Consider the following 21,158-nt stretch of genomic DNA (forward strand, 5'->3'; position numbering starts at 1 on the left):
AGAATAATTTTTGCCTTAAGTTCTTACAGCTTGTGCTACTGACCTCTGTACTAATAAAAGTTGCCTATCTTGGCATCTTTTTAATTTATCATATAATTTTTAGCACAATTTTTCACACTTATCTATGAAACTTTCACCAGTTAACAGTAACTCCTTTGACTTGAGAATTCTTCTTGTATTATAATACAGTAATTAATTTCCCAAGAACCAATTGTAGCTGGAAGCTAATGAGCCTCTGAAAAACAAGAATAATGGTTCATTTTTAGACTGATTTCCTAAGGATATGGGACCTATATAATAACAATATTTGTCAGTTCTGAGCTTTGGTTTTGATTGCTTTTGAATCTGTTGACATTTTTCAGCAAGTCAGAAGGAAAGACGTTCTAAATACAGAGTTCCAAAAGGTTGAATGAAAATCATCGTTTAGAGGAGAGAGAAGAAAAAATTTTGTCTCACTGAAGTAAAAGATGAAGTGTTACTTTCCTGTTATTAGGAACCAGAGTCTTTCAAGGAAATGAGCTTGATCCTCTCTTTAGTTTAGGGCCCTCCTTGTTTACTGTGAGGGATCAGAGGAATCTTTCCTTTTGAGAGGAGTTAAATATAATTTAAAGTGGAAGGAGAAAATAAGCATTAAGACGCTAAATGATAACTTGGGGTAGGGATTCATAACATTTAAGAGAAAGGAAGGCTGGTTTGTGATTTAGCATATCCATGATTAAAATCAAAACTAAAAGCAGGTTTTTGTGTATAGATGTAGGCTGCGTCAGCCATTGGTGGGAACTGCTCAGTCTTAAGACTTTCAGAAAGTAAGGGTGATAACCACTACCTTTGTCCTCAGTACAATGTTTTAAAGGAGCTATTGCACTTGCTGAGTAATTTTAATTTATAACAAGAGTGCCTTATCTGTGTATCATGTGTTCAGGAAAGCTAGTAGTTCATGCCAAAACTATAGATTGAGTTAGCTACAAAGCAGGGGACTGAGTTGGTTTTAGTGCTCTTAGACCTTTTTTTGTTTCCCTCAGTATTTCTGCTACTGATCAACATGTCTTTGTGGTCACCTCTTGAAGCTATGCTTAAGGTATAAACAATAAAGCTCTTATTGAGTTCTCGATGGATTCAGAAAGGTTGTTTCAAGTGGTCAGATTTTGCTGTTGTCACATCTTGACATTCAGAAGTAACACCACATGTCTCAATCCATGTAAAACAGGACTATTATAATGTAACTTTCAGGCATTATTTAGCCAGTCGTCTTTTAACTCTTCCTCTTGGGTTGTTGTGTGTTTTTTTGTGTTGTGTTTTGGGTTTTTTTTTAATTTTGTCTTGTTACTTTGGATTATTTATCACTAATTGTATAGAAAATTAACTCTATTTAGGTGCTGTGGTTTTATTTTGAGGTTTTCCACAACGAAAAATCTGTACATAATTAGTGCTGTTGAAGGCTGTATTTTTTCTCCTTCCTTCACGTCTCTCTACTTTACAACCAGTGGAACAAAACTTGGTCTGTAACTCTTAATGGAAAAATTGAATTTCATATTAAATAATAGCAATGCAGACTTTGAACACATCAAAAGTACTATCAGTGCTCTGGCTATTTCTGATCACAGTGTAGTTCCTGACTAATCTTCTGCATAAGAGCCCTGTAAAATATCAGGCATCTTATTAGTTCTATTCTTACCATGAAATTGAGCTCTGTAACTTTTTATCATTCTCCTCGCTATGAAAATTTCATGCTCTTCTACTTTTGTTCCACTTTGTCCCTTCACAGTGTGTTTCTTTCAGTCTAGGTGTCAATATCTTTAAGTTTCTTGTTATGACTCAAATAAACCCTAGGCGGTCCATTCATAAAGCTTTTCCTTCATTTGAATTGTTCCTTCAAAGGGGAGTGAGTTGTAATTAATTGAGGGTTGTTTGGTTGGTTGGTTTTAACGTGAGTAAACTATAGTTGAGTTTTTCTTTTTGAAAGATACTTTGCATAAATAGTGTGTGACATGGATGACAAGACTGAATGTACCTTCACCAGTTTTGTGGGTAACACTGAACTGGGAGGAGAGGTAGGCAGGCCAGAAAAAGAGCCACACATGGAGCCAACTTGGCAGGCTGGGAGACTGGAGCAACAAGATTCATGTGAGGTTTAACCAAGATACATGTGAAGTCTTGCATCTGGGTAGGAAGAATCCCACACAGCAGTACAGGCTGTGGTCTGACTGGATGAAGTGCATTTCTGCTGTAAAGGCCGGCAGTGTGCCCTGGCAGCAGTGAAGGCTGCATCAGCTGGAGTACAGCCGGCAGATGGAGGGATGTGGGATTGTCCCACTGAGCCTAGTACATGTCAGGGCAAACCTGGAACACAGTTCTGGTCGTCTCAGTTCAGAAGGGACATGGAAAATTGGAGGGCATCCACTGGAGAGCCACCAAGATGATCAGAGGGTTGGAGAAGTTAAAACAGGAAGAAAGGTTACTGGAATTAGCTGCATTCAGCCTAGGGAAGAGAAGGCTCAGTGGGATCTAACCACAGTCTTGCAATACCTACAAGTAGTTACATAGCAGACAGGCGCTCTTTTCACCAGGATGCCTGGTGATACCACAAGGGAGAAATTCCATCTGGATATAAGAAAAATCCTTCACTAGAAGAACAATTTCACACGGGAATAGGTTGCCTAGAGAAGTGGTAGACTCTCCCTCACTAGATACACTCAACCTTTGGTTTGACAAGGCCTTGGGTAACCTAAGCCAAGACCCTACTTCCAGCAAAAGATTGGACCAGATGATCTCCAGATGTCCCTTCCAACCTACACCTTTCTATGAATCTGTTTCAAAAGAAATAGACAGCAGTGGATTTAATTAGCCTATTTTTATGAATACATTTACTAAGCATGGATGGAACTGGTATGCTCAAAGGCAGATAATTTAAAAAATATTCCACTGACTGGGTCATTGTTTTGCTAGCAAAATCAGTTGTTTATGTCTGAAACTGTAAGAATACATTTATTTTTCTGAACTTTTAGTAGTTCTTCCAGTGAACTTGGTTTAGGCTGTTGTATGGTGTCGTGTCTAAATATAGATGCAGACATTAACCTGTAGTTGACAACTATGCTGCATACCCAAAACAAAGTGAAAAAAATGTCTGTTCTTTTTTTTTTTTTTGCTTAGGAAAAAGTTCCTGCGCATTTGGCAACATCTCCAATACCCACTGAAGACCAGTTTTTTAAAGACACGAGCAATCATTTGAAATCAGGTGAAAATGAGAGGACATGTGTAAACTCAGAAATCCCACACTCTGTGGAAACAGAGACTGTGTTCACCCCAGGTTCTGTGAAAAAGAAAAAAAGAAGAAGAAAGAAATACAAACAAGATAGCAGGAAGGAAGATCAGATCTCTTCTACGGGGACAGAAGAGATTTTTGAAATGGAAATAAGCTCAGAGGATGAAAAAAGTATTCAACCCCTAAGGTAAAGTGTCAGATACTTGCTGATTGCTTTCACTGTTATCACTGACCATTTAAAAGGGGACTTGTACCTTTCCTCTATGCAATTAATGCATAAGTTCAATAGAGTCTGGGTAGGTTTCCCTCCAACAATCAGATCTCCAAACCGTTATCTTCCCCAACTTTACAACATGGCCATTTTGTTATGAACATGAAATCCAGTTAAGCTCATTCTAGTAAAGTAGTGTTGTCATGATCTGTTGTGTGGCTGAGAAAAAGTTTCAGTGTCATTTCTCTGATGAGACAGAGTGGTCTTCTGGTGTGTTGGTAACCTCTACATAAACAGCAGTGTGGAATATCTGTAGTACACCACATCTGAATTTGACTTCTCTGTAACTTGAAGTTTACTTTGGTAACTGAAAACTATGTAAATGAATGCTCCTTTGCATTAGTAAAGAGAAATCTTTACATGTGTATAGTCATAAAGGAGGAAAAAAAAGCAGTTCTGTATTTTGAAGAGAATAAACTATTAGTAAAGGAGATCTTGCGGTAAAGTGGTAGCACATACTAATAAGCTGAAGAGGCTTATATGAGTACAGGAAAGATTATAGAGTATCAAGCATATAAATGCTTAAAAGTCTGGAAAGGCCTACTCATCAGTTTTGGGGAAGTTTCTTAGGCTGCTTAACAAAAGAAGTGGACTTAGCTTTTAGACAAAACTAGCAGCTTTATTGAACAGCATTACTTTTAAATGCATTACTGTCAGAATAATCAAGATCTGGTCTGGGAAATGAAAGAATGGTTTGGTATAAGACAATAAAGTATAACTGAAAAAACTCCATTGGTATGGGTGTTCAAGGGAGTCTTAGGTTTAGTAAGTACCAGTCAAAAAGGTTAGTGCAACAGAAAAACATGAATCTAACTTTCACACCTATGACCAATAAAACACAACAAAGAAAATTAGGATTTTAAAGTGTTTTCTAGCATGTCTGTGGCTTTCTTAGTTCATTTGCCTTATTTTTTCACTGTCATTTATGTCAATGAATTGACATTTAGATATTCACTGCTCTAAGTCAGGGAATTGGAATTTGGTTTGGTTTGAGGTTTTTCCTTTTTTTCTAGTTTCAGAAAAGCAAGATCTTTGTTCAGTCTTCAGTGTGAGACAACAATAACTTGTCATAGTGAAACCATCAAAAATAAAAATAACCATCAAGTACAGGAAGAAAGAAAATACAACCCATGAATTGTTTATTCTTTATTTAATAAATTCTTCATATATTTGTAATAATTTGGGAATTTCACACCAGTAATGCCTGTTTTCATCCAGTGTTTAGAAATCAAATTTGACTAGGGATTAATAAAAAATTGTAGGTTTGACTGAAATGTCAGATGTTTAGTCATAGCTGAAGAGACCATGGTGTTTCCATAAAGGTTACTCTGGGGGCTTTTTTTGTACCCTTTAGAATGAAAAATTGAAAAGCCTTTTTATTTGTAAACCTCTTTATATATATGAAAAAAAATACAAATAAACAAACAAGCAAAAACCCCAAAACAAAAAAAACCCAGAAAAGTCTGTAGAAATGAATTCTCTGTGAGAGAAGACTGTTATGATGTGAAAGGAAGAAGTTTTTGTAAAAGAATGCTGTTTTCTTGTGAATAGCAAGTAAATGCAGGACTGAAAAAAATACATTCTAGTAATGGAAGTCCAGAAGCAGCAGGTTGGTGGCTATGTATCTGTTAGTGGAGTTCATATGCAGGCATCCAGTGGCCCACCAAGGCAGGAGATAAAATGCCTTGCAATAGACATATGCTGCTTTCTTCCTGGCTAAAGTTATGGTTGTGAAAAAATGTTCATAAGCTCTTGTTTCACATCCTGTGGGGATGTAAGGTCATATCAGCAGGTTTGTTTTGGTTTTGGTTGTTTTTTTAGTTATAAATGTGTGGCTCTTAGAAACTTAACTAGAAATAGAAAACTACCTTATTAGACATAGCTTCAGATTTCAGAGTGAAACGGGGAAAGGAGAAGGGAGGCTGATGTTCCAACAGGAAGGTCAAAAATTCAGCCTGTATCGTATGTCTTATCTAGTTCTATTCTTATGAAGTGAAAAACAAGCTGTTTCCTGTTCCTTGGGAAAATGCATTTCCAAGTGTTTATGGAACTTTTTAAAAAATAGGTCCTTTGTATTTTCTAGCTGTGACTTAGATATGTTAGTAGTGCTTGACTTCCCTAAAATAAGGCCCAGAGGACTGAGATTACTGTGCATATACTCAGAGATGGAGGGCATTATTTCTCCAGCACTAAGGGTGTTAAAGATTTAAAGTAGTTATCTGTCTCTAAAAACTTATATATTTATTTAGACCATGTATATAGTGGATAAGGGTGAGAAAAAGTGGAAGCACTGTTAATGAATGTTGCAAAATAGATAGCTTAGAATTGATACTGCAACTCAAAGTTATCAGTTGATGCATACTGATTTCCCCCCCCCCCCCTCTAATTTTCAATAATCTTTGACTACATTTGGATTTTTAACCTTCAAATTTACCCACTTACGGATTAAATGTTATGGTTTTGATGCTTCGTAAGAACTCATTGGTTGCAAATTCACAGTGAATAAAATCTGTTCAGTACTACCTGTGAGTCATCCTGCCCCCCTTTGAAGTCATATTGAGGACCTCTCTGTAATAATAATTCTATGTGTTTGCTTAATTGTTCAATAATATCTTTTTCCTCTTTTGGAGATGCTTGGCACTGGATTGAGAGAAAGATAGTATGAAACTTATTTGTATCACAGTTAACTTGGTTTTTGTACACAAAGGATGTATGGTCTGTAGCTGTCATCAAGTCAAGCTGTCATCATCAAGTTTCATAATAATAGTATTTCTGAATAAGAAGTGGAGCTATTAAGATATTTTTAGGGTTCAAGTATTTAACATAGTGTAGACTGTCTTCGAAATGAGAGACCTGTGCAAATGAGGTAGGTTACTGTAACTGCTTAGGGTCTAATGGGCTGTATCGAGTAAGCATGTCAATTCTAAATATTTATGTATTTTAATAGATAATGTTTAAAATCTTCTCTTTTCTCCATCCATAAGAGCAATTAGTGTTAGCATTCCAAAAAAAGTCCAGCGCAACCATGCTGCTAATGGAAGAAAAATGCTTTTTCTTTTTTCTTTCATAAAAATGGCTTAAAGCAATTTGTATTGCATTTTACACTCAAATTCCAGACTTATCTTCCTTGTTTTCTATCCACCGTGTAGCCATGATGCCCTTGATCTAACCTCAAAACAAGTTAGCTGTATCCTGAGAGTAGCTATTTATTCAATTAAGTTCAGAAAGCTGCAAAAAGATCTGAAGTACTTGATGGAAATGTTTAAAAGGGACTTCTGTGTAAAATATAATGCATGCCTGCTCAATGGGTCTTACTGTTGGTTGTTTGAGGTTTTTTTTTTTTTTGTAGATATTGAGTAGACTTCCTAGTGCAAAACAAACCCTACCGTTCAGAAAAGTACAGTAATTCTAGCTATTTGTTTTAGTTTATGTTAATTTGTAAACTCATGGGTAAATATGAGGCTGGTACCTACCCCTATTTTCGCACTGGTTTTAATTTTTTAAATGTGCAGTAGTAAAGCGCATTGTCAAAATTACCTTTTCTGTTTAACTTTTTCAGAGTTTCTAAGGTTTACGTAGTAAAGGTTATGGGTAAATCTCTGTTGTTGCATTTTGATAATATTAGCTGGCTGTATAGAGTGATATAATTTATGTTGTCATGGCTTCTTCAATATTAGCTGACTGTGTCAAGATTTTTAAATGTTATTTCTATGTCTAGATTTTTAAACTTGCAATAAAGTAATAATAGTTTTTATATACATTCTGAGTTATATAAAGGTGTGTTGCAAACAATGAATTCTTTAAGCTATACACTTATTTCTTTTGATCTTGGATTTTTAATAACATATAAGGAACTTTTTCTAACTGAATTAGCAATGCAGATTTCTTATAGCTGACTTAATGTCCCATGTATCTCCACAGAGGATCCTCAAATTCATCACCAAAGGGTGAAGAACAAAAAGAATCTTTGATTTATCACTCGAAGGATCATTACCCCTTATCTGATGGAGACTGGTCCCCTCTGGAGAAGTAAGTAATTTTGTAATGTCATCATGTATATAACGCATAACTTTTAAAATAATTATTATCTTTTTTATTCTTTTTTTCCCCCCTGATCTGTAAAACTATCAAACATGCCTAACTTGTGATAACAAATGCAGCATTTGATACTTCCTTGGAACTTTGGAAACTTTCCATTTTACTCTATGTATTAAACAAAATTTGTGTCTGTCTTTCTTCCTTTTTTTCCCCCTCAAGTGAAAAAAAAACCTTCTTACTAAAATTGACTATTAAAGAAAGAAAATACAGTTAATAAGATTTCCTTAGGTTGAAAGGAAATGGAAAATAAATATGTTCCCTGTGATTTACCCTAGTGTAAGCAGCACTCGATATGCCTTAAAACAGAATTGTTAAGTTTGTAAGTTAGATTTTGCCAGATGAAATAATGCAAATTACTTGAGGTAAAGCTAGGTCCTCACCTTGAATAGTATTCTACTTCAGAACAGAGGATTTGATAATTACTGGCATACTAACCTAGAGGTACCAGAAACAGTATCAGTTGATTGTGGATTCTTACAAATGGCATAATACAGCTCACCAGTCAGTTCTCAGTTACAGTGACTAAGGCACTTCTGTTTATACGTTCAGGCTTTTCAGTTTCATTCTATTATATTCCAATTGCATTCAGATTCTAGATTTTTGAAGGCTCACCCTTTGGATTTCACCACTCTAACATCAGTCTCTACCTAAGAAAGCATTATGTCCAGATGTGGTAGACCTTGAGGTAAATTTCGTACTTCTCCTGAACATTGGGCATAGGGAAGGGCATATATACAGCACACAGCATGCTGAGCAGTATCTTGATTCATCTTAACTCTTTGAGTGTCTAGTTCTACTGCTTTTCAGTTTGAGGATTCTACCTCATAGCAGATGCAGTGTCCGTGCAGAGTACTGGTCAGCCTTGTCTGGATAACCATTGTTGCATTTGGCTGCTCAGTGCGCAGGTGCCTCTTCTGTATCAGTAGATGACCGTGCAGAATAGAAGAGTGCACTTCAGAAAATACTTCTTGAAGTGCACTCCTCTGCTTTGGGTGCTTCCAGGGCTTTGGCCTCAGTAGAGTCTGAATGTACCACACCGTGCTTGGTGCCTGCTAATTCCCTCAGTGCATACCTTGTTAATGAACAGAAGCAGCTGGACAGGAAATCCCATTATCATTCCTTCTTACATTTTGGGCTGACAACCACATCCTCATTTGTACTTGATGAGATGTAGTCTTCAAATGTTCCCCAAAGGTTTGTGGTTTGTGACTGAAAAGCAGTCACCGCATTTGACCCTGAGGATTGACATGGTGTTGTATGGATTATATCACCTATATAATTGTAGCGTAGAGGCTGGTATTCCTTTCCAGTTTATAAAACTCTAGCTAACATAGACTAGCAGGCAACATCTGGGAAATATGATTCATGCCTCTCTTCTTGTTTACGTATTTAGGGGATAGTCTGCTCTAACAACTTGTTTGTGCATCATGTGAGATACCTAGGCTCTTTATAGTTTTGGGTTGGGTTTTTTGTTTGGTTGGTTGGTTTTTTACAAGAAGCTATCCAGTACAGATTGCAGTGTAACAGCAAAATTGGCAATCTTCCTTTCCTCTTTGGCAGGAGGGAGTTGGGTGGGGGATTCTCTCTCACGAGACATCTAGGAGAAATTTTGCATGAAAATATTTCTACTAAGCCACCAAAGGAAGATTCTATAATGTAGCCTTTGTACAGAGAAAGAGAAATGGGAGGTTTTAATAAACTCCCTTTTGGAGACCTGGAAAAGCTATCTGTCTTTAAGTTGAGGTTGTCATCTTGCTCTTCAGAACCCTTGCAGGGAGCTAAGGGAAGGTAATAGCCTAAGTCTTTTCAGTGGGAACATTTCTGTTTGCCCTACTCACTAGAATAAAATAAAAAAGCATAGTCATTAACTATTTGGTATGTGATACCATCAATGTTCTTCCTGTTTTAACAAGCAACGTTAGCATGACTAGATCACTATTACAAGCATGGGCCTTTTGACTAAAGACTTATCCCTGAGAATGATGATGGGAAACATACTTTGGGTCAAGTGGAACAGACTTAGGTTTTCAAAGCCCGGAAGTAGTCAGTCTTTTGCAAGTACTGCTGAATATTAAGAATTAAGCTTAGAAACAGGTTAATATGCCTGCATGGCTTCCAGCTGACTTGTGATATAGGTGGAACAAATTATTTGGCACGTCGGGAAAATGAGTTCATACTCCTCCTGAAAACAAAAACTTGCATGTATTTTCATCAATGTGTTACTTTAATCCCTTCTAACAGTACAGAAAATGTAATTTCTGTAGGAAATTATTAAAGGAGAACTGAGAGAGGAAATCTTTAAATGGTTTCCTTTCTGTATCCCTGGATGAAGGGACCTCAAAAGGTCATCTGGTCCAACCCTTCATGGAAAAGGGAAACTAGATGAGATTAGTCTAGCACCCCATCCAGTTACAAATTGAACTCCTCTTGTGGTGGGGACCATGTCCCTGGGAAGACTGTTCCACTGAATGATTATTCTCACTGTAAAAAATTTATTTCTTATATCAAGATAAAAGCTCTTGTGGTGCAACAGTGCAAAGACCTACACCTAGGATGACATAACCAAAGAGCCCAGTACAGGCTTGGGTCTGTGTGGCTGGGCAGCAGCCTTGCTGAGAGGGACCTGGGGGTCCTGGTGGGCAGCAAGCTGAACGTGAGTCAGCAGAGCACCGCTGCAGCAATGAAGGCAAATCAGATCCTGGGCTGCATCCCCAGGGGCGTTGCTAGCAGAGGTAGAGATGGGATCATCCCACTCCACGCAGTGCTGGTCAGGCCACACCTGGAGTGCTGTGTCCAGTTCTGGTTCCTACAATTCAAATTCAAACATTGAAGGTTTTTTATATAAACATATGAAGAAAAACTAAAATACATTATGAATTTCAAAGTGTAAAAAGAGGAGCATTTCTATAATTTGCAATATAATTACCCTGTTCAAGAAGGGATAGACTTGGACCTGTCCCAGCACTAAATGCTGCTTCAGAATAACCTCTTCCGTTTCTTTTCCTCCCTAGGATCATAACAGCAAAATGATTTTGAAATCTCGCATTTGTAGCATTTTGTAGAGTGAGTTCTTCTGGCTTAAAAGTAGTTTTGACTAAAGTAAACTTCAGAGGTCTGTTTCTGATTTGTGGATAATAACTAGGAAAAATAGGATGGGACTTTAAAAGGTCATGTAGTCCAAACACATCTGAAGGAAGTTTTCAAGTAGTCTCCCTTCCCTCTCCTAAGTTATCTTGTTAATGTTGTTTTCCCCGCATCAGGAATTGGCGGTGTTTCATGCATTTGTGAGTTAGGTTTGGAGGACTTTTATTACTGAAGTCTTGGCGTAGCAAGCTTAAATGCTGTATTTTTACAGGGAAAAGGAACTTAAAGCTAATTTCTGTCTTACTTTTATCTATACTTTTTTGTTTTGTTCTGTTTTGTTTGAAAAATGGAATATGGGCTGAGGGGAAAGCTATACATATACTGCAGATATAGTGGAGGAATCTGTTTAGGGTGATAACTACTATGTAAGCCCTTTAATGTGATTTTCATTTTAACCTAATTTCTCACTGTCTGAAAACCCTGCTGGGCTTCTTGCCATGTTGCCGAATAATTGAAGCTCTGTTAAGCTGTAGAAAACTCTACCAACAGTAGCTGCACAACAAATGCATTTTAAACACTGTAGCTTGCTTTTTCTTTTCCTTTTTTTTTTTTGTTCTTGTTGATTTGCTAGCCCTTTCTCTGAGCCAGTCTGCCCTAAAAGTGACTCAGAACTGGAAGTTAAACCTGCTGAGAGCTTGCTCAGATCTGAATCTCACATGGAATGGACATGGGGAGGATTCCCAGAATCAACCAAGGTAAATTTATTTAGTTATTGTCTCTAACTTTGTGAACTGTGTTTTGGCATATCTATTATTGTGTCCTAAGATAGGGTTGGAAGTCTGCTGTTCTTCAGAATAACTCAGTTGAAATAGGAAAGTAGCCCCACCTTGTGGCTGGCAGATAGTCGAATTTGTTGAGTTCAAAAGTTGGTCAGCAAAGTAATCCCAGAAAACCTGGGAGTAAAAATCTGAAATATTTGAATTTTTAGTTAGAAACTGAAGAAAGCAACTTTAGGAATTAATTTCCTTTATTTTAGGCTAAGTTCTAGTTAATTCCAGAATTGTAGCCTTGATAGAATAAATTTGGTATCTAACATGACAGCTAGTGACAGAAGCCTTGGTGCATCCACATTTTATGGTTGTTTTTGTTTTGTTTGTTTTTTCTTGCCATGGTTTGGTCAAGTTAGCACTTGCTCTGATACTGAACTTGTAAATAAGCTAGTATGAAGCTTCGGTTGCAGGGAACTGTGCTGATGAGGTGGGACATGTTTTATGTTGCTAAAATACGTGTTTAAATTCTTACCCAGTTTACTTGTGACCGGGACTTGTACCATGAGTACAAGTTTAATGTTTAGACCAGAATAAAACAAACATGTGAAGTGAAAGGATTGACTAGAGTGTTGTTTTTCAGATAAGCAAGAAAGAGAAACTGGAACATCCCAGAACAGCTACCATTACTCCGTCAGAGAAGACTCATTTTAGGGTCATCCTCAGCTCTGATGAAGTTGAAGATGATGATGATGTGAAAGAGTCTGTCTGTACAGTACTGAAACCTGAGCCAAGAACTCATCCTCTGCTTAAACAGATGGATGTTAAAGATTCTCTTGCTTCTGCAATCATAGAACCGCAAGATCCATTGCCATTAGATGCCAATCATCATTCCAGACTGTTGGTGGACCCTTTACCAGAAACAAAGCCAACAGCAAAAACTGACTCTCCTTCAAAAAAGAAAGGTATATAATAAAGCTGTTGATTCTTTCCTTCAGTGTGATCTACCAAGTTTGAGGCCATAGTGGGAAAAGTATAAATGTGCCTTTTCAATTTTTGCTATTTAGTGTCTTATCTGTCTAAAACAGTAATCAAAGTCTTGGATTTATAAATGCTACAAGTAAGTCTGAATCTTCCACAGTTACATTTGTATTTAATGTGTCGGGATGGCTTCATCTTAGTAATCTTAATTGTTAAAATTTACAGGGGTGCACAAGCGAAGTCATCACCAGGGGCCTGACGATATTTACTTGGAGGACCTAAAGGCTTTGGAACCTGAGGTTGCAGCACTCTACTTTCCCAAAAGGTAACTTTGAATTAAGGTTCTGTGGATCTAGGCTTATATTGCAGTTGCACTATATGAGTTATTACATGTATGGTTTAGGTGTTTTATGCTCTGGCTCTGATAAAAAGAATTGGATGTCAGGTTTCTGGGCTTTTGTGGAGTAATCAGTACTGATCTTGCCATGAAAACCTGATTTGACAAGAAACACACTGAAAGATCGCATGGGGGGTCATTACTGAGAGTTTTCATCTTTGTGGAACCTGTGTGCTCTTGCAGATACGGGGGTGGGTGGGTGGGTATAAGTTTAAACTGCACACTCCTTTTGCACCAGTACTCTATTTCTGCCATATTGCTAGCTCTAGATAAGCACACATTAGTTCATTTTTTGCATGCCCTGTACATCCCTTCCAATTATTTTTAATATCAAAGACCAACAAAAACAATCCCACAAAGTCTTCATGCAAAGCAGCTAAGTCTCAAAATTCATTCTTGTTTGGTTTTTTTCTTAAATGAAATCAAAGCATTTTATACTCCTAAAACACCCTCCAAGAGAGTAACTGCTAGGGAAGGCCTTTGCAAAAATATAGCTTAGTAAGGAAGAAATGTCTATTGGTTTATGTTAAAACTAAGATTGTAAACTTTTCAGTACTTATTACGTTACTTGGGATTGAACCAATAACTGTAGCCTTAGATGACTGTATTATTTTTTTTTATTTAGAAGGCCACCTTTTTTTATTGTAGTTTTTCCAAACACAGAGTGTTCAAGCAACGTTCTTTTCCCTTTTATTATTCTTCTGCAGCTTTCTGGTAAAGATTGAGGAACATAGTATTATTCTGCAAAAACAGAGCATAGAGGATCTTTTCCTTGTTTAAATCCAATTTTGTTGCAGGCAAGAGAAATGTAATTATCTCCTAATTTAGATAAATGTTAGTAGGACTGGAAACTGTCAATCTGCCAGTATTATGAAGGGCTGGGATGTGTGTTTGTGTCTGTTTTTTGTTTGGTTTTAAATTTATGTTGTAAAATGATGTCGTACTTAACTGCAACAGCAAGATGATTTTTGAGTAATTATATAGTGTGTTCTGTAACCTCAAATCTTACAATTTTTTGCAAGTGAAATGCTTATGGAAAATGTGGACTTCTTTTCTTTAGTGATTCTGATCCAGGCTTCAGGCAGTGGACAGAGTCAGATACCCTTTCGGGTTCCCAGTCACCCCAATCAGTAGGAAGTGCTGCTGCTGATAGTGGTACAGAGTGCATGTCTGATTCTGCTATGGACTTGCCTGATGTTACACTTTCACTTTGTGGAGGTCTCAATGAAAATGGAGAGATTTCTAAAGGTATGTGAAAGATTAAAACATAAACAGTAATAAAGCTCAGGCAGCTGAGCAAATGAAGTGTCTTGAATGCTCTGATTTCTACCTTGCAAAGCTTTGGCTTATTATTATGCTCATGTTGAGAAAAGGAAATGGATAATCTTCCACTTTCTAAAATTCTCAAGGATTTGCTAAGCAGAGATAGCAGAATTTAACCTCAAATTAATCAAGTGCACTTGATGTCCTGAGAAGTTTTGTCTCCTTTTTTTGCACTATGTGTTGCGTATCTGACCAACACTCTTGGCTTTGGCTGCAATTACTTGCTTAGTCCTATATAAATCTTCACAGTTCGTATCCTTTCCAATTGCCTGATAATTTTTCTTTAGTTTGAAAAAAAACTATTAACAAAAATTGTTGGACTACCTTTTCTCCTGCTCTGCTTTTCTTGTCCTAAATGTTTGTTGACCTTTAGATTTTTACAAGCTGATTCTTCTTTCCTAATGCTCCGCTTAATTTTAATATTGGAGTTGTATGCATTTTTGAGGGAGCTTCTAGGAGCACATAATCTTCACAAACATGTACTGCATGTGTTTAGTATAGCCTTTTTTAATGGTCATCCAGTCTTTAATGCATCAAGTGAAATTTAAATGCTTATTAATGAAGACTCAGAACAGCTCTCATGGTAATGCAGTAGTAATATTGGATTTGATTTGAAAAATTTGTCTTCCTTGCAGGGGCCTTACACTAAATCATGAATTTCTGCAAACTGGTATAGTCACTAGTCATGAAAATGCTATTTAGTAGTCAGTGATTAAACAAACCTGAAAAGCTGACAACATCCTTCCCCTTCTAGTGTAGTATGTAGGCTCCTCACCTGCCATAATAATTTTTAAAGAAAACTTGCTTAGACAAGCATGGCTCGCTCTTTCCAGCCTGTGAACTGAATTAGTTCCTACCTCTTCTTTATCCTCCCTCTTCTAATTTCTTAAGTCTCATTACTGTGACTGACGAAGTGGTACAAGGCTTTCCTTGTTGCTGAGGAGGCAGTCACAAGACACTTGACAGGTGGGCCATATTAGCATGCCTTGAGTGATGTTGCAAGGTCAGCAAAGACTTTGAAATTACAGAAAGCATTTTCCTACATACAAACTAATCAGACGTCTTGGGACTTAATATTATTTTTAATTAAAATCTGCTTCTATTGCAGAAAAATTCATGGAACATATTATTACTTATCATGAATTTGCTGAAAACCCTGGACTCATAGACAATCCCAATTTGGTAATAAGGATTTATAACAGGTAAACTCTCTATATCATGTAATTAGGTCATAGAAGATATCAGCTAAAATTTACCCTTTAAAGTGAGTGCATTTCGCAGCTTCCATTGGAATTTGTGTTTTTGATGGATCTGTTTCTCAGTCTCAAAGACCGTACTGGTGATTTGCATTAAACATAGCTTTAGCTGAAGTGAGATTTTTTTTTTTTCAGCGATTACCACTGATGTTGAATTGTATATATGAAAATAACTCTGCTTAGAGAAAACTTCAATATTAGTTTTTGGCAGCAAATATATATTTTCATCAACAGAAGGGCAGTTTGCACACTGGTATTTATTGACCTCTAGTCAGGTTTTATAATATCTTATCAATAACATGTTTTAAAACAGGTATTATAACTGGGCGTTGGCTGCTCCAATGATTCTGAGTTTGCAGGTGTTTCAGAAGAGTTTGCCTAAGGTAAATAGATGCATGTGTACTTTTTTTTTAAGATTTTTTTTATGTAGTAACACATTATTATCTCTTTATTTTGTTTTTCTACACAAATTAAAAACACGCCTAATTTTTCAGGCTACTGTTGAATCGTGGGTCAAAGAAAAGATGCCAAAGAAGTCTGGAAGGTGGTGGTTCTGGCGCAAGAGAGAAAGCATGACTAAACAGGTAACTGAGACCTATTTGCAATTATTTTTTTTTTCATTTCCTCAGCTGTCAAAAAACTGACAAATTTTTTTGAAGTGCCTCAGATGACTGCTGACACAGCTCTGTCTCACTAATTGCCAGCTGAGAGTTATTCAATGTTGCAGTAGCTGCAGCTGCTTCTGTGTATTTAGTCTTAAATACCACATCTTTATTTGCCAGTACTAGTTGTTCCAGCAAAATGTATTGTATTGATCTGTTGCACGATATTTTAAAAATTATTTCTTCTAAGCCATAAGCAGTTGTCAGAGCTACTCCTCAGTCACTGCAGTATGTTTAAGGAATGTATACACAAATAAGTAGGTGCTGTGCAGCATAATAGATGTTATGCTGAGACACCCCATTTTAGACTAAGTTAAGCTTTCTAAACTTTGTGTATGTGCCTTAAATTTACACCCCACCCCACCCACCCCCCAAAAAAAAAAAAAAGTGAATTTTATAAGCTTAGAAGTTGACAGCTCTTTTAATGCTATATTCGTCATGTTAGACTAGTAGTTCTCAACTTGTGGCATGCAGAGTTTTGTTTCCTGAAATAATAAAAGGCTTTAAGGGATCATTTATTCACAAGCATCCTTTTGTTAAATAACTTACAGAATGAGCAATTCTGAGACTTAATATGGTTTATGTACTATATTGGTAGCTATTTGCTTAAGCGTGAACTATGAATTCACTTGGATCCGTTTAAAATGCTTAAAATGTCAATGTTTTTCATTATCATGTTGCTTTAGATACCAGAGGCAAAAGAGGGGAAAACTGAGACGCAAAGAGCAAATGAACTGCCAGCAACTATAAAAGAGCAAGTTAACAGTAGGTGTGTTCCTGTCTGAAGACTATTTTGTGGACTGAATAGTGTGTTTTCCTTTTGTCTTTTTTCTTTTTTTTTTTAAATGAAGAACTCAGTAGGAATTTACTGTGGGAAGAAACATTTTCCTCTAAGCTACTGAAGAGAAACCAGATGTGTTTGGCAAACAATTCAGAAAATAATGCGGCAGCAAACATTGTAGGAACTACAAACACTACAATTATTTCCTAAATCCCATTGTGTTTACTTCTTAAATTGTAACATAACTGACAGAACAACAAAGACATATATAATAACTGTTATCAATGGGCCACTGCTCTGTAAATATAGTGGTATTGTTTATGAGATATTGCTTGTCTCTTTTTTTTTCCAGAAGCCTAATATTGTATGAATAATTTAAACCATGTGCAATTTTTTTGTAATATTAAATAATTGAAACAATAAAATAGCATTAATTAGCGTGCACAAGTTGCCCAAGATTGTGGTTAAAAACTAGCAGTATTTAGCACAAAACTGGCCCAGTCTATATAATTTCTTATGCAAATTCATATTTTGCCAGTGTTTTACAAAGATACTTGCAAGTTTTGTTGGTGTCTTAAAGATTTAAGAAACTAAATATATCGTGATTGAATACTTCAGAGAAATTAAATGCTGCTTTTAATCCTGAAGTCTCTAATCAGCAGAGAAATAAGTTTGTGAATAACCTTAAAAGGTGAGCTATTCCACTAACTTATCACCTACAGTTTAAATTATATAGTAGCTGTGGCAGCTTTTTTAAAAAACAAAACACTGTTACTCATTCAGTATCCCTTTTCATCTGCAGTTTACCTAATTCATCACACAGTATTAGTGATCCCTTGATACTGTGTCTTTACTAAACTCATCATGCGTGGAGCCAGCTAGTAATAGTAATACTTAGAGCTCCACCAATACGAGCATGCATTACAAGTCTTATTTGCTTATTGGCATCTACTAGCTTTATCTGGGCATTCACTAGACTTCATTAATCTGTGTTATCAGGCTAGTAGCAAATCCTCAACAAAAGCAGAAATTAGTCTTGCATAAGAATTTTACACCGTTAAAGAAGGATTTTCTGTAGCTTACACTTATTCTGGTTGATGTCATGTTAGACCTCCGGAAGATGATTCTTCTAGTGATGAAGCATCGCAGGAGTTGAAGGAATCCCTGAAAATAGATTCTGCCTCAGTAGAGCATCCAGCCCATGGGAACATTACATCTTATAAGAAGTCACTTAGGCTATCTTCGGACCAAATAGTAGGTGGCGTGCCTTTCTTGTACATAGGGAACTTCATCATCCCACTGTTTGATTCTAAAAGTTGGACTTCTGCTGCTTTTTAGAAATAACGCAGAAATACATTTCAGAAAGTAAAAAATGATCTTTGGGTTACTTTTCTAGCCGTAGGAAAAAGGAATGGGGAAACTTAAAATTTAAAAAGGATTTAAAAGTATTTTCTAGGGCTAGTGTGGGCAGCTCCAGGGATTTTTTTTTTGGTGTGTGTATGTTTCTTAAGAATTCGTGTTTGGATTAAAAAATAATAATAATTTTGTACAAAGTTCTGTAATTAAACTTCTGCATTGAGATGTTTCCAAAAAATTAACATTGTTGGCTTCTGCAGTTGGGATATTCTAGGATCTTAACAGACTAATAATGTACATTTAAACTGGTATGCAGTTTACTCATTGTAGTCTAATTTACAATTTAGTTCTGCTACTGTCTAAATCTATGATCGTCATCAGGGAAGGATTTTGAAGGAAGCATCCACTAAGTAGAAAATGCTATCGCATACTATAGCAAACTGGGAGTTCCATTTGATGGTACTGTAAGTCTACTGTAATAGCAAGAATTAAAGTTAGGGGAGAGTCATATATCTTTTATCACTACTACAGTCAGTGCTGCTGTAAGCAGCTCTAGGAGCTATGGACAAATACATGTACCCAGACTACCAAGCAGGCTTTACCAGCAAAACTGCTGGTGTTAAACTGTAGTTCGCTTTTTGATGAGTTAATCAAAATAGGTGAGGAAGAATATATGAGCCATTTTCTGTAGCTCCTTTATGATTCTTAAATATTTTATAGTGAGGGCAACTTATATTTTCAACTATTTTGATTTATTCTAAAGGCAAAGTTGAAGCTCAGAGATGGCCCTAATGATGTTGTATTTAGTATTACAACCCAATATCAAGGGACTTGCCGTTGTGCGGGAACAATATATCTCTGGAACTGGAATGATAAAATCATCATATCAGACATTGATGGAACAATAACCAAGTAAGTATCATTGGGGTTTTTTTCTTTTCTTTGATATTTTTATCTTGCTTTATTGATCCTATCCTGCTTTCCAAAATAAGATAAAGAAACTTGAGTTAAGACGACTATTAGAGGATGTTCATTAACAGTCATGAAAAACACTTTTGGCTTTGATTTCAATTTGTACTTCCATTTACAGCATACTAGAAAATGTCTTTTAAAAGAATAATGCAAAGGTGATAATGTTTACCGTATGACTATTGCCTTTTCAGTTACACTTCTCCAGGTTTAACAGCTGTAGGTTAACTTGGAAACTGACTTGTGCTGTATGGCCCCACTAATTCTCTTTTGAAATGCTTAAGACCTTCTGCAGAGATATTTCTGTAAATTCTCATTATAAACTGTATATTCATTAGTGGTTATCTTTAACAGAACTCATAGTTGGTATCAGCTATCTCTGATTTTGCTTTTAGGTCTGATGCTTTAGGACAGATCCTTCCTCAGCTTGGCAAGGACTGGACTCATCAGGGCATTGCAAAACTCTATCATTCCATAAATGAGTGAGTATGTAATCTATGAAGCAATTGGGGTTTCCTGGAATTTGGGAATTAATGGACAGGAGATTGGATTGTTGTTAATAGTTATGCAATCTATTATAATTTGTTGGTCTAAATGTTGGGAAGTGAGCTACTTCTGTCGTTCACAAACAAAATTAAATTTCTTCCCCGGGTGTATGTTTTTACAGGAATGGAAGCCACCACTTTTACTAGTTCAGTTCTCAAATGTTTGATGTTGTATTTTAGTTCTTAAAATCTGTGTGTAATATTGTTATGACTGCAAAAGAGAACCATAATAGCAATTACTTCTCAAACAGTCGTGCATATGTGTGTTTCCACCAGCTCAGGTTAATCACAAAGCCTGTTACAAACATGGTACAGTGTATGCTCACAGCTTAGTAGTGGCCTTCCAATATATAAATATGTTGTGTTTTAATGTGTTTGCTACCAAACTCAAGTGAATGCTCCTTAGGATAGATTTAATGTTCTAAAGGAACCCTAATTTACAACTTACCACTGCCACAAAGGGAAGGTTGGTGGCCTGGCTCAAGTTTTATGTTACTTCGTTGCACTTCTGATATAAGCTGATGCAGTTTGATAAAACAGTAGAAAAATAATTCAGCAAAATGGCAGTTTCCCCTTCCCCTCTCTGGGTTAGTCAACTGAACATGCTCACCTTGTGATCTGCAAGAACCTGCAGAGGCAGCCCACATCACAGCAGGAGGGGAGGAAGGAGAGGAAGGATGACTTCCCCCTTACAGCAGTGGTGAGGTGTTTGCTTAGTTCAAGTGTTGTGAACTACACCCTTATAAATGTTCAGTTCATCGAAGAGGTATTTAGCCTTATAATATTTATGTCCAGTAACCTAGGGAAGAATAAACCTACATTTTTCCTCCCCTTTCAGATTTGGTCCTTTGTTTAGCAGACTATTTTTTGAAAATATAGTGATGCCAGAAATAATTCTTGCTACTGAGAATCACAAGATTATCAACTGTTAAATACTTCCTGATCCACTTTTATCTTTGTTTTTAAACTTAGTAGTTTTTCTTCCTCAAAAATATGTGGAGTCTTGGAATCTTTTGTCCTCTCTGTTACATAGAGCTAAATTTCATCTGTGGTCCCTTGCAGTCCATGGGAGCTACAAAACCAAGCTGAGGTTATTCAGTGCATAATAGAAGAGTAGTTTGGGAATTATTTACTAGATTGAATCAGGTCTTTGATAATACACATAAACACCCAAGCCTTTTGTGCATGCAGTAACTGTGTACAAATCTGTATAACAGGTGAACATACAAAGTCTGCAGGAAAAATTTAGGGGTTTAATGAATGCTTGTTTATTATCAGCCCTTCACTCTGTGCTGCAAATGGTATCAACGGCTTGAAAAAAATCCCAAAGACCAAGAGAAGAGATCTTGTGATGCGATGTAGATGTGATGCAGATAATGTAAATAATTGCTATCATCCTGCAGCTG

The 21,158-nt window shown here is 36.5% G+C and overlaps 1 protein-coding gene across 3 annotated transcripts in view; it reads left to right on the forward strand.

Annotated features, from left to right (window-relative positions):
- The window catches only part of LPIN2 (lipin 2), a 43,114-nt gene that overhangs the window by 17,398 nt on the left and 4,558 nt on the right, over nt 1–21,158 (forward strand). For all 3 annotated transcript variants that reach the window (XM_075084768.1, XM_075084769.1, XM_075084767.1), the window contains exons 4-16: nt 3,151–3,449; nt 7,455–7,562; nt 11,347–11,470; nt 12,126–12,447; nt 12,689–12,788; nt 13,921–14,108; nt 15,292–15,385; nt 15,753–15,822; nt 15,934–16,023; nt 16,788–16,870; nt 17,992–18,136; nt 19,002–19,150; nt 19,603–19,689. In XM_075084768.1, the coding sequence (XP_074940869.1) occupies nt 3,151–3,449; nt 7,455–7,562; nt 11,347–11,470; nt 12,126–12,447; nt 12,689–12,788; nt 13,921–14,108; nt 15,292–15,385; nt 15,753–15,822; nt 15,934–16,023; nt 16,788–16,870; nt 17,992–18,136; nt 19,002–19,150; nt 19,603–19,689 (1,859 nt within the window). The remainder of the gene's footprint in view (nt 1–3,150; nt 3,450–7,454; nt 7,563–11,346; nt 11,471–12,125; nt 12,448–12,688; nt 12,789–13,920; nt 14,109–15,291; nt 15,386–15,752; nt 15,823–15,933; nt 16,024–16,787; nt 16,871–17,991; nt 18,137–19,001; nt 19,151–19,602; nt 19,690–21,158) is intronic.

This window comes from Phalacrocorax aristotelis, chromosome 2 (assembly GCF_949628215.1).
Source record: "Phalacrocorax aristotelis chromosome 2, bGulAri2.1, whole genome shotgun sequence".
Lineage (NCBI taxonomy): Eukaryota > Metazoa > Chordata > Aves > Suliformes > Phalacrocoracidae > Phalacrocorax > Phalacrocorax aristotelis.